Source organism: Astyanax mexicanus, chromosome 2, assembly GCF_023375975.1.
Source record: "Astyanax mexicanus isolate ESR-SI-001 chromosome 2, AstMex3_surface, whole genome shotgun sequence".
Taxonomy (NCBI): Eukaryota; Metazoa; Chordata; class Actinopteri; order Characiformes; family Acestrorhamphidae; genus Astyanax; species Astyanax mexicanus.
This window is the reverse complement of record NC_064409.1, coordinates 44,419,900-44,432,300: the sequence shown is the minus strand read 5'-3', so window position 1 is coordinate 44,432,300 and position 12,401 is coordinate 44,419,900. Positions and strand designations below refer to the sequence as shown.

Sequence of the window (12,401 nt, the reverse complement as noted above, 5' to 3'; positions counted from 1 at the left end):
CATACCTAAATGTGACAAAAAAGTTATATGACTGGTGAGTTAACATTAATGCTACATGCTTGCTGTTGCAATAGTTTTCTTTACTTTACATTTAAGAAACAAATAAAGAAATTATTTTTTATCAATACAATTATAAAATGTTCTCTAACTAAAACAAACAAAAAAAATCTAAAACAACAAATGCTATTATTAAAAAAATATTTTCTTAAATTTTTATTTAAACTTATACCATGAACAATTTTTGGATTAATGTGAATTTCAATTTTTTTTATTTTTAAAAGACCAATGAACACACAAAGACAGCATGTAAAAACATATATTCATCATTTTATTACTATCGGTTAACTCAATGAATGACAACAATGAATGGCCATCTGCCATGAGATATACATATATATTTATAGAAAGCCAGTAGAGCTCTTATATATATATATATATATATATATATATATATATATATATATATATATATATATATATATATATATATATATATATATATATAATCAGTGAGCATTAAAATACATTGGTAAGCAACAGTAAAACACACTGTTGGCGATACTACTGAAAAATACCGCGTAGGAAAATGGAATATTGTCCAGGGCGATTCTGCGTGCTGCTTGTAGTGGTAAGAAGTCTCTGAGACTGTTAATATGAGGATCATACAGCACATATTCCATACAGCATGGACTGTACAGCCGGTCTACAGACCGCCTCACTGCTACAGACATGAGCATGAAGTTCCCCTCTGCATAAAAAGTGTAAATGTATGTAAGAAAAGTTGTTGTCTGACGGATAGAGTGGTGCATCTGGAACATCGTGTGCTATAGGGGTGTGTGTGTGTGTGTGTGTGTGTGTGTGCACGCCAATCTAAGAGTTCAGATTCTATAAAAACTCAATAAAATGAGGGGAAAAAAACTTTGACGGTAGGACAGCCAACCAGTGCAGTCCATGAAGACCCCCCCCCCCCACACACACACAAACACACACACAAACACACACACACACACACACACACACACACACACACACAGCTAATCAATCCCTCCTGCACAATAGAACCGCAACTGCAATCACAGCAGCCCCCAAGGGAGTGCTCTACTCGCACTTGAGATGGCATATTGGTACTGGTACTGGGATATCGACATCGGGTCAATATCAGTAGAAAATGTAACAAATCTACCCTGAAGCAGCACACTTCTACACTGAGTGGTGTAATTTTAGCGGTGTGTTTCCAGCTGTGTGGAGCAGTCGAGTGTTTGGGTAGTGTGAATAGCATAGCCTACTTTTTAGGTGCTCATCTTGAGTGAAGTGCTTCAAATACAAACAGCTCGTTTTAAAGCTGAGTAGACAATTCAATACTGCTAATGCCGTTACATTAGCTAACAGAGGCTAATTGTAGATAGCATCCTGCTGAGAGGTGGAGGAGAGGAAGGACCAGACAGGGCAAAGTTAATGATGCTTTCTTGTGCCATTTTCACATATAGAGTCCTGATAATGTCAGTCCTGAACTTTAGCTGGAGCTGTCCTTCAACAAATGCAGCGTACAGCTGGAGATTTCCTGTGTGAGAAATATAAAGCCCTATCTGGACGGGATTAGTTTCTCAGGGGAATGTCTGTGAAAAATATTTTACACTTCTATTTAGTGATAAAACTCTTGCATCCGGACTGCAACTGAAAAACCTGAAGGACAAGTGAGTTTTTTGGCTTTCCCGGTCACGTGACATCGCTTTCAGTAGCTCCTCCATTTCCACTCGCTGTTGTGTTTACGCAGATCTCCATGGAAACGTGCACCCAAAGTGTAATTACAGTGCGTGGCAGTGGACAAATAGCTATTTTATGAAATGCGAGGTGACGAAAAAAACTTAAGGTAATTCTACCTGTATTTTTTTTTAGAGGACATCTGAGAAAAACACAAACACAGTTACACTGGACGGGAATTAAATCACAGAGGATCCCCCATAAAAGAGAAAATTACCTCTGGACCCCCTGAGAAACCACCCGGATAGGGCTTAACTCTCACTAAAGGAAAGATTCTGTGTTGTTTAGACACTTGCCTAGGCACCCACTCTGGATTAACTGGAAAATCACCAGCTCTTTTCAAACATGGGCTCATTACCTATCAGACATTACCTATACATTGTACTAGAGGGCTGGCAGGATAATGTAGGTTAATGTAAGTTGCACTACAGCTGGGTCCAAACAGTGACATTTTTTTATTATAGTCACGTTTCAGTTTAATTCACAGAGGTTAACACTGCTCAGCAGTGTCATTCATAAGAACCAGGTCTGTCCTGCACTCAGATCCACAGCTTACAGAAACGTACAGCTTACAGAATAAAGAGAAAAAGCCTGTGAAAGACAGATGACTCTCCTGTACTAAAAAAATGTAAGGAAATAAAGTTTGTATAAATGTAGCAACACTGCTGCATGGCTGACATATCAGTTGTGGACTATGTGGTTTTAAAGAGCTCATTGATGCAGCTGACGTGTTTTATCAGTATCCTGTAGACTCTTAAGCCACCTTTAGTTGCTGGTGCACAAGGGTTGTCCCAGTAATGTAAAATAGGCTTCAATGGCAAACACTGTATATCCCCTGCTGGTACAAGTAACACTCTTGTTGCATCTTTGATGGCACATTTATTTGCCAGCATTAGCATTTTCGCATGGAGGAAGAAATGCTAGCTGTTACTGTTTACCTTTACTGCCTCTGGTGTGTCCTGCCTATCTGCTTTTCACGGTCACTGTAAGGAGTCTATGAGAGTGAAGTAATGGTTCTTTCTTTGCTCCTATGCTTTGAAGTGTGAATGTAGAACTTCACTCCTTCCCCCACTGGGACCTGTTGCAGACTCCTAAGTTCCATTCTTCACCTTCAAGTCCGATTGTCGTGTCTTGTCATACTCTTCAAGAGAAGCACACATGCACACACACACACACACACACACACACACACACACACATACTTATCGTATTTTACGCACTATAAGGTGCATTTAAAATCCATACATTTTCCCAAAATTTGATCGTGTGCCTTTTAATCCAGTGCGTCTTATGTATGAATTTTACCTGTCAGGTATTATGGAGCAGTAAAGCCACTCCGCCAAATTGCAGTGTTATTCAGGAGTTTAAGTTTAGTTCTCCAGCAGCAGGGCTTTACTCACCCAAATAAACAGTTTTCAGGAGAGAAATCTGTGGAGATCCAGCACTCGTTTGACATCAAAAGAGAGTCTTTTTTATTACAGTTTTGTTTATTTAGCTTAGCTTTTCTTAACTTAGTAAGCTACCCCCCACCACAACCCAGCGGCGAGACCTGCTAAATTAGAAGTTCCTTATAGTGTCTCTTAAAATGCGCCTTATAATTTGGTGCGCCTTATGTATAAAAATAGACCAAAAAATAAACGTTCATTGATAGTGTGCCTTATATATGATGATAAGGTGCGCCCTATAGTGCGAAAAATACGGTATACAAACATACTCATGCACACGCTCCCAAAGCCAAATAAACAAAACTAATAAAAAAAACCCACTAACACACACTAAAAAATTTTTGATAAGTTTTATGTGCACTCCCTGACTAATCATTTGCCAAACATGCACACTCAAATATACATGCACACAGACACACACACACACAGACACTCACTCGCACACTGTGACAGCATCTTGTGAGCTTGTGAATAAAATAAAACTTGTAAAATTATGGTTCATAAAAAAGGATAAGAAGAAGAAGAAAAAAAGAGCCGGGCCTTGATGCAGGCATCGTCATTGTCATCATCAATTATGTGCCAAACATAAAAACTCAATAACTGAATGCTGCATAATATCAAGAACATACAACAGGTTTAAATACTGTTTCCATAGGTAACAAAATTTACAATCATTGCACATAAATCCATAGTGTCTATCACTCCAACCACTCCAAGACTATCCGGGGCTGAGCTGGCCCACTTCTGCAGTTCTGTTGTGGAGCTGAACTCTTCTGGGGCATCAAAAATGAAACTAGCTCGCTCTGATCGGAGCTCTAAACCACAGTGCACCTTCCCCAATAAAAACGCTCTCCAACTCCTACGCCTTTCAGTTTCTGAATCCGAGGACCGAACTGCTTTATTATTCTGTGTACGTCTGCATAAGGACACTTTAGTAGTAATGTAACCTCACCCAATCATCCAATAACTCTGCTCCTTTAGAGCAAGCTATGAAGTAAGCGCTAAAAACATTTAAAAATACACTTCTCTTCAGTATTTCAGAGAGATTTCAGTCGTCTGAATGCCAGAACGGTGGCCAAATGTCTTTGGTAACCTTTGGTAGTTTGTGGTGGTAGAAAAATATCTTACTCCGGTTGCTTTGGAACCATTTGTATTGTCCGTGTCTCATAATATCTGCTCTATTACAGATTAGGTATAGATAGCTGATGATAAATAGCGTCATCTACCTCAAACAAGTGAAAGCTTGAAATCGGTCTCTTGGCCTATAAATAAAATAAAGAGATATGCTGGAACAGGAGGAAGGGGAATCTCAGTAAACTCTAAGTAAAGTAGAAGTAAAAGTAGACATTAAATGATAAAAGTACTGTCTACACTAAAATTAGACAGATTTGTGGGATCTGAGCAAAGGGAGATGTACAAGAGAAGCTGGGTGGTATTAGGTGCTGACCACCCCACACAGTGTGGACCACCCCACACAGGTGCACCCTTTTTATTTTTCAATCTTTTGTCAGTTTTAACACTGACATACTGCTGTAACACTAAAATCTCACAGGCCCTGGGTGAAACTCTCAGTCTGACACACCCCATACAGGCCATTACAAAAAAAAAGAATAAAGTATAGTTGCAAGTCACAACACGAGAGAAAAGCTGCTGATGCCAGATCAGAGCTCTCCCAAACAGTTCTAACTGTATCTGTAACTGTAAACCAGTGTGAGCATTTGATCATGCAGTGTTCTGTCAACCACTGAGTCTGTCCTCAATGTCTTCATACTGTTCATTGATTTAAATGCTGCTAAAATAATAATAATAAAAAATAAACACTGACAGCTTTTCCACTAACAGATAATCCACCGGACGACGTCACTTATCCAAACAACTATCAAACTCGTTCAAATAAATATCGGAAACAAGCGTAAAACGCTGTATATTCCATGTGACTTGTTCTTCACCACTCAACATCAATGTAAACCAGACTCAAACCAACACAAAGTACAAACATAACTTGCAAGTTTGTCAAATGAATAATATAAAAAGAAAAAAAAAAAGAAAAGAAAAGATGAAAACCCAGGCGTGTACAGCGCAGATGTGCATGTGCTAGCGGTCTCCAGCACGGGTGTGGCTTGTGATCTATGAGAGCTGACTTGTAGTCGCTACTGGCATGTGCAAGTCTGCCCAAAACTGTTCCAAAAAGTTCCCAAACACTTGCTGTAAAAGAGCGCCGTCCTGCACATTTTAGTGTTTAACAATTGCCCAGCTCTGAAACACTTATCCTAAGAAATGCACAACACTCCAATTAAATGCAATGCATTGTTCTGTGCATTCCCCGCAGCAGCACTTCTAAAGGGAGGTTCACACTACACCACTGTATTTTTTTGTTATTAACACAGTTTGTTGTCTTGTGTTTGAGAATTGTGTAATCATTTTGGTTTGCACACTGCACGATTGATTGGCAACACAGGATCACAAATGAACTTTTACCAGGAGGAACCCACAATGAGAACCCACACATGAGAAGTGATGCAATGCCATGCCATATCATATAAGACATATACCTTGATTTCTTCCTAAATAGATGTCCATAAGACACAAGCTTTAGAACTTTGAGTCTGAATAATATAGAAAATTAATATAAAGACATGTGTTTGTTTAACTACACCCTCGGCTTTCTCATGACCCAGTATCTTGTGCTCTCATTGGCTGTAACTTCTAGTCACAAAAACTTCCACACTACCAGACGTAGAGTCATCGACAGGTCTAGATGTTAGATAGAAACCTGTCAAATCTTGTGATCTGCAGCTTGTGCGGCATTAGCAAACACTGAGGCATTTGTTTGCAATTTCTAGAGTGATTAGAGTTAACCCACCCTAGGCAATTATATAAATATAATACCTTTATCGTGATAATTTATGTCACTACACACTTTTCTTTCACTCTTCTTTGAGCATATCATGGGACTGTGATATTTGTTATGAGAAAAAACAAAACACTGAATTTAGTTTTGACAGTGTTGATGCGCTTGTGAATTGTGCCTGTTGTGTCAAATCAAACCCAACAAACTAAACATTGTGGTGTGTTTTGTGTATCAGTGAAATGTCTTTGACCACGGCAACATTAAATATGTGCCCAATCTGGCCACCACAACAAATACTTGAAATTCTCTGGAGAAGTGATTTGGGAACCACTTTGATTGAAAAAAACAAGCAAGAAAACAGCAAAATGTGCAGGACAAGAGCTACTCTAGCACCAGGATTGAGAACCATGTCTTTGGCTTTAGCAGCAGAGCTTAGAGCAGCTGCGCCTGCGGTTCCTGCAGGATGCGGATAACCCGGTCAACGGTGTCTGTAGTGGCGAAGGCCAAATATTGGCAGCAGAGCCAGTCCTCCAGGCTCACGCCGCAGCCCGAGTCCAATGAGCGCTCTGCGAACTTGATCATCATCAGAGTGCGCTTCAGGTCCAGCCAGTTCTGCAGCGTGGCCTGCCGCTGAGCGGGTGTGGCGCCGGCGCCCAGCGTGTGAAAGAGGTCCTCTCTCGGCCCCCACAGCAAACACTGCAGACACGCGCGAGCGTCTCCCATCCGAATGCGCTCGGAGGGGTTGGCGTCTAGCAGCATGGAGGCCAGGCGCTGCAGGCCCAGCGAGTAGAGGGAGCGTGCGGGCAGTGGTGGCAGGTCGGAGCGTGCATACTCTCGCTCCTTTAGCCCTGGTGCCTCCTCGAAAGGGTTGGGCCGGTGCAGCATCTCGTAGACGAGGATGCCGGTCTGGAACTCGTCGCACTTGCGATACTGCGTGGCGCTCAGCAGCTCGGGCGCCAGCCGTGAACGGTCCTTCAGCACGACTGACGGCTCCTCGCCCATGGAACTCTTCTGCTTGGCTTGCGAGAAGTTGCTGATGATGAGGCGGGCGGGGCAGGCGGAGGATGAGGCTGAAGCAGTAGCGCCATTGTTGTTGTTGTTAGGCTCCAGCAGATCCATGTTCCAGGGGTTGCCTGGCTGGCAGTTCACCAGCAGCAGGTTCTCCAGGCGCAGATCGCAGTGGGTCACATGGTAGGGCTTCATGTGCTCCAGGCCAGCACACAGCTGAAGCAGGAGCAGGCACACCTGCCGCTCGTACAGCTCCGGGTTACGGGCGTGACGCCCCACACCTTCACGCACAAAGTCCGCCACTGTCTGGAAGGGAACTTCGCGCGTGATCACCACCACATGACTGCGCAGCCTGGTATCCGCCGCCAGCTCCTCCTCGCTCTGCTCTCCCTTACGTTCCTCCTTCCATCCCTCACTCTTCTTTTCTTTCTTCTCCAATTTCTTCTCCTTCTCTTCATCACTCCCCTCCTCCTCATCATCATCTTCCTCCTCTTCCCAGGGCAGCAGGCGGGCGGGTACATCTGCCAGGAAGTGACCGCAGTCCTGCTGGATGTTGAAGTGCAGGGGCAGGCTCTGGCGCACAGCTAGGCTGTGGAAGAACTGCTGCTGTGTCTCCTTCACCTTGTACCTGCAGATCTGAAGTCAGAAAAGAGACAAAAGAGACAGAGAGAACAAAGAACAGGGTTTTACAAAGAGTGATGCAGGACAATAAAGCTGGCAGATCCAGATCATTGTAGTACTTTCTTGGAAAAGTCAGAGTACTGATTTGTCCTTAAAATATATTTTATTTTACATTGTAGAACAAATGTAGACAAATTATACATTATAGATTTATGTGCTCTGTAAACAAGGCTAGAAACTCCATAACTCTTCAATTTTCACACTTTCTTTTTATGTGCTTTGTTTTTGTCATCGTTAACACTGTAATCTATCATTTGCAGTCCTTCGAGGAACATGAACAAACTAGGATGCACCTAGATAAAGTGAAAAAAAAAAAAAAAACATCTATATAAACTAACTTGGATGGATGGATGGATTTCCCCATAGTCACCATATTTCTTGTCATAATAGCTTCTGCTACTGACAAGATAAGGTGGTCTTATCTTATCTAACCGTCTCAATGCTTATTTGTTTGGTCAGAAAACATGATTACAGAGCTCTGACTAGTCAGCCGGGTGTTAACGTATTCATACAAAGCAAAGAGTAGAGCAGGCTCTGGTTTAAAATGTATGCATCATCACAGTCCGTCCGTTTTGGACTCGGACTTTGTGAAAGACATCATTAATATTTGTGTTTGTTTTTAAAAGTTGATATTAAAAAGGTCACCAAGCAAAGCAAGTTTAAAAGGTATTTTGTGGTAAGTTTTGGGCTAAGTAGTAAACAAAGCCTTTCAGAAGCCTTTCTTTTTCACTTTTTGACACTCATGAAACAAAGGGTTGGGCACCTCTGGTCATGTAAAAATGTGACTGACAATTGCTTGGAGTTAAAACTTCATAATGACTTCTAATGAAATTTAATAAAAAAGTTTGTTCTTTCTCCTGAAAAGTTGCCATTTTATAGATTTTGTAGAGGATTTTGAACAGAGATAAAATAGTAAAGTATATAATTCTATACAATTATATTTATACTATATATACAGGGTTTTTACACTTTTTAACCAATACATTTCCAAGACTTCTCGTATGTCTTTTCCATGCTTTTAATGCAAGTTTTCATGACCATATGAATTTCAAAACATCAGTGAAGACAAACAATAAAACCAAAAACCAACTAAAACTATAATCGATATAAATTATAGTAGGCCTAAAATGAATCTAAAACACAATTTTTAATAATAAAATGTGTCAGATCCTAAGAGCTCCATTGTGTAGGGTCAAATTACTGAATTAACTTATTTGTTAGCTCATAATAGATTTTCTCCATTGATAAACAGAAACACAAAGATTTTTAGAGCAAATTTCCATGACTTTTCCAAAACTGTGTATTTTTATTTATCCAAAACTTATCCAGGTCTGGAAATTGCTATTTTCAAATTCCATAAATATAAAGTTTATATATAATATAACATGTAAATCTATTTTTCCTTTCTACAATACCCTGGAAAAGAAAGTATAAGACCATACAAACTTTTCAAAACTTTCATTAAACACTGCCTCTGGCATTTCTGGCAATATCTGTATGTAGTAGTTGTGTAGCTTTAAAGCATTATTTGCTTTAGGCGACTGATTCCCAGAACCACTGCTGTGCCAGAGCCCCTGATCCCCCTGAATAACATATTTCACATTAAACCAACCTGAATGACTTTGTTTACATCTTAATAATTTAATTAGCAGGTCAAAGCATCCCTGAGAGACGGGTACCTGTGCAGATGGTTATGATTATGAAGTGCCTGATCTTGCCTGGAGCAGGTCGTGAACCTTCTGAAAGCTGAAGGGCTGTGACAGCGAGAGACCTGCTCCTCTGCTTCAATCATATTCTGCCTGCTGATAGGGCTTATTACTCTTTTAGCGATAGATCTCTGATGAGAAGTGCTGAGCGTGGGCTGTGAGGCTCCTCTGAGCTTTAATGCAGAGTGACAGCCTCTCCCAATATTCCTACCCAGCAATCTTTCTCTCCCTCTCTTTCTTCTAGTTTGATCAAAGTCACAGCAGTCATCTTATCCTCTTATCTTCCAGCTGCTCGTCTGCGTGAGTCTCCTCTCAGCGAGGGAAGGGAATTGTGGCCTTAACTGTAGAGCTGAGCTGCATGCTGACAGGACTCTACTCTTCATCACATCCCCTTTAATTACCACACCAGTAAACACTGTGTTCATAATACAGGTAACTAGAGTATATGAAATCTGTCCTAAGCATACCTGTCAAGTCTCCCGTTTTGGCAGGGAAACTACCGTATTTTACTCCTCTTACCCGCTGTCCTCCCGTATTAGTATTTTCCCGTAAATTTCCCGTATTATATTAAAATAAAAAAATATATATTATTGAGGAGACAGGGAGCTGACTGCTCTGTGTCTCTTAACCAATCGTGCAGCCGGTTCAAGGAGAAAGTCCCGCCTTTCAGGAGAAACAGCCAATCAGCTTGCAAAGGAGGGTCAGTGTGGGGAAGCCACAGGCAGCTAGTCGGAGCAGCTGATGTTAAAACATATCTGGATATACAGCGATTTTTCTAAAAGAAAGGGAACGGTAGGCTAATCATGTAAACTGTGATGAGATTTTTCTGATAGCTGCTTAAAAATACTCGTCTCTGAAATAAAACACACAGATTAAACCTTTTAAAATAAAAAAAAAATACAGCTTGAACTAGAAATGTTAAAAATTAACTAAACTGATCAGGGGTGGAGTGATCAAAAGATTCAGTTTGCAGAATTTGTGCACCCTTTGTTCAATTTTAAATCCATTAAATAAATAAAAAATATATTATAAAAAAGAGTGCATTTATGCCAAAAAGACATGAAATCTAAACTTTAAAAAAAATATTTGGAAAAGTGTTTTTAATTTGGCTGTATTAAAAGAATGACATATGTAGGAATGTCCGCAACATTTCAGATTCTGATAATCTAATTGTGTGTAAGTGGTTCACATGTCGTTATTTTAGATTTTTTTTGTAAACCTGTCTTAAAATGTAAGGGATACTGAACCTACGTTGGGCTGGTGGGACAACTTTAAGCGGACAGAGGAAAATATCCCTTATTTTTTAATCTAAAATTTGACAGGTATGGTCCTAAGAACTGTGCAGTGAACATAAGTGGTATGTAAAAGTTTGAGCAGCCCAGGTCAAAATATGTTATAGTATGAAATATGAATACATAAGTGAAATGAGATGACCTGATTTCCAAAAGGAAAAAATTAAAGAACAGAACTTTTTGATATATTTCGTTAATATTTCAAGCAAGATTACTTTTTAATTTTCATCTTATCACTGTTTTAAACTAACAAAAAATTGTAGGCAATTTTTAAGAATTAAAAGAAAGCAATGTTTTCTTTTGTGTTTTATGGTCTATGGTTTATCTATTATTTTGATTTGGTCAGTTAGCTGCTAGGAAGTGCCCATGGCTCCTGAGCTTTAAAATTTGCATCATCAGATCGTTGTTCACATTGATGACTAAGCAAGTTGTAACCCTAGTTTATTTTGGCTGGATTTATTTTTTTTTGTTAATTGAATTTACAACATTTATGCATTTTGGAAAGCAGGCTTAGATATACTAACTATTCACAGTTACAGAAAACTCCCCAAACTTTTGAACGTCACATTACAGTAACAACAGAAGCCCTTCTGTGGACACTTATGGACCCTCTGATCACTAAGGTAGATATAAAGTAAGATTGGGATTGACAATATAAAAATAAAATATCTGTATCATGTTAAACTGTGCTGTAATTTTGCTGATATTTTTTTGGAGGTTTTTTTTGTGGTTAAATCTATACAAACCTGACCAATGGTATATTTCACTCTTTGTGCATATTTTATCTCTATTTGTGTAGGATCTCTGAAAATGTATAGATATTGGTGGAACAGAGCAGTAACACTGGTTATCATGGGGGCAGTGTAGCCAATAGTTCAAGTACAACCACACCACAGCCATTTAAAAAAGATTTAACTGGCTGTTTACTATTCGTAAAAAAACATTTTAAATACAAAATTAAATGACATGTAATGGAAACACTTAACTTGTCCATCACTTTAAATGCTGCTGTCTGTTAATCAATAAAGTAAAAAAGAAGAACTTAAAATCGTAATTGAGAATCACTCATATATTTGAAGAATATCAATATTATTATTATTTTTTTACAATATTGCCCAGACATTATACACAGTTTTAATCTTATTATATTTTTCTTCACATCATGTAATGTGCAGTTGGGTCTGTGTTCCTTATGTACATGATGATATGCTGATGATATTCTAGATATGCTTATTTCTGATAAAACAATAAAACATCAATATATTGTCAAGCTCTACATATAAGTATAAATAGTATAATAGAGTAGAGACCACATGAGGCTAAAGGTGTATAAGTTATTTAGCTCCACTGAAAATACATTGTGGGTGAGCATGAATATTTGACATTATCAGTAAGTGAAGTGGGAGTTTCAATTAGCACTTCAACCTGAAGGACACACTTACACACAATGCACCACTCGGGGGGCAAAGAGGTCCTTTATTAAGCCTTGCTGATGAACCAGTGACAATAATAATAAGATATACTCCCACTATAAAGAAAATACACTTAAATTAACTCCTGAACACATTCAGTCATGCTATAGTTAAAATTCAACTTACTTCTTCATATTTTTTTACTTAATTCATTTTTATTTTAACTGTGGTTCAGTTAAGTTAGT

At 39.2% G+C, this 12,401-nt stretch overlaps 1 protein-coding gene across 5 annotated transcripts in view; it reads right to left on the bottom strand.

The window, feature by feature from the left end:
* Positions 1-3,747: 3,747 nt before the first annotated feature.
* Positions 3,748-12,401, bottom strand: part of peak1 (pseudopodium-enriched atypical kinase 1) — a 154,903-nt gene continuing 146,249 nt past the window's right edge. For all 5 annotated transcript variants that reach the window (XM_049474338.1, XM_022671638.2, XM_049474340.1 and 2 more), the window contains one exon: positions 3,748-7,701. In XM_049474338.1, the coding sequence (XP_049330295.1) occupies positions 6,490-7,701 (1,212 nt within the window). In that variant the 3' untranslated portion in view covers positions 3,748-6,489. The remainder of the gene's footprint in view (positions 7,702-12,401) is intronic.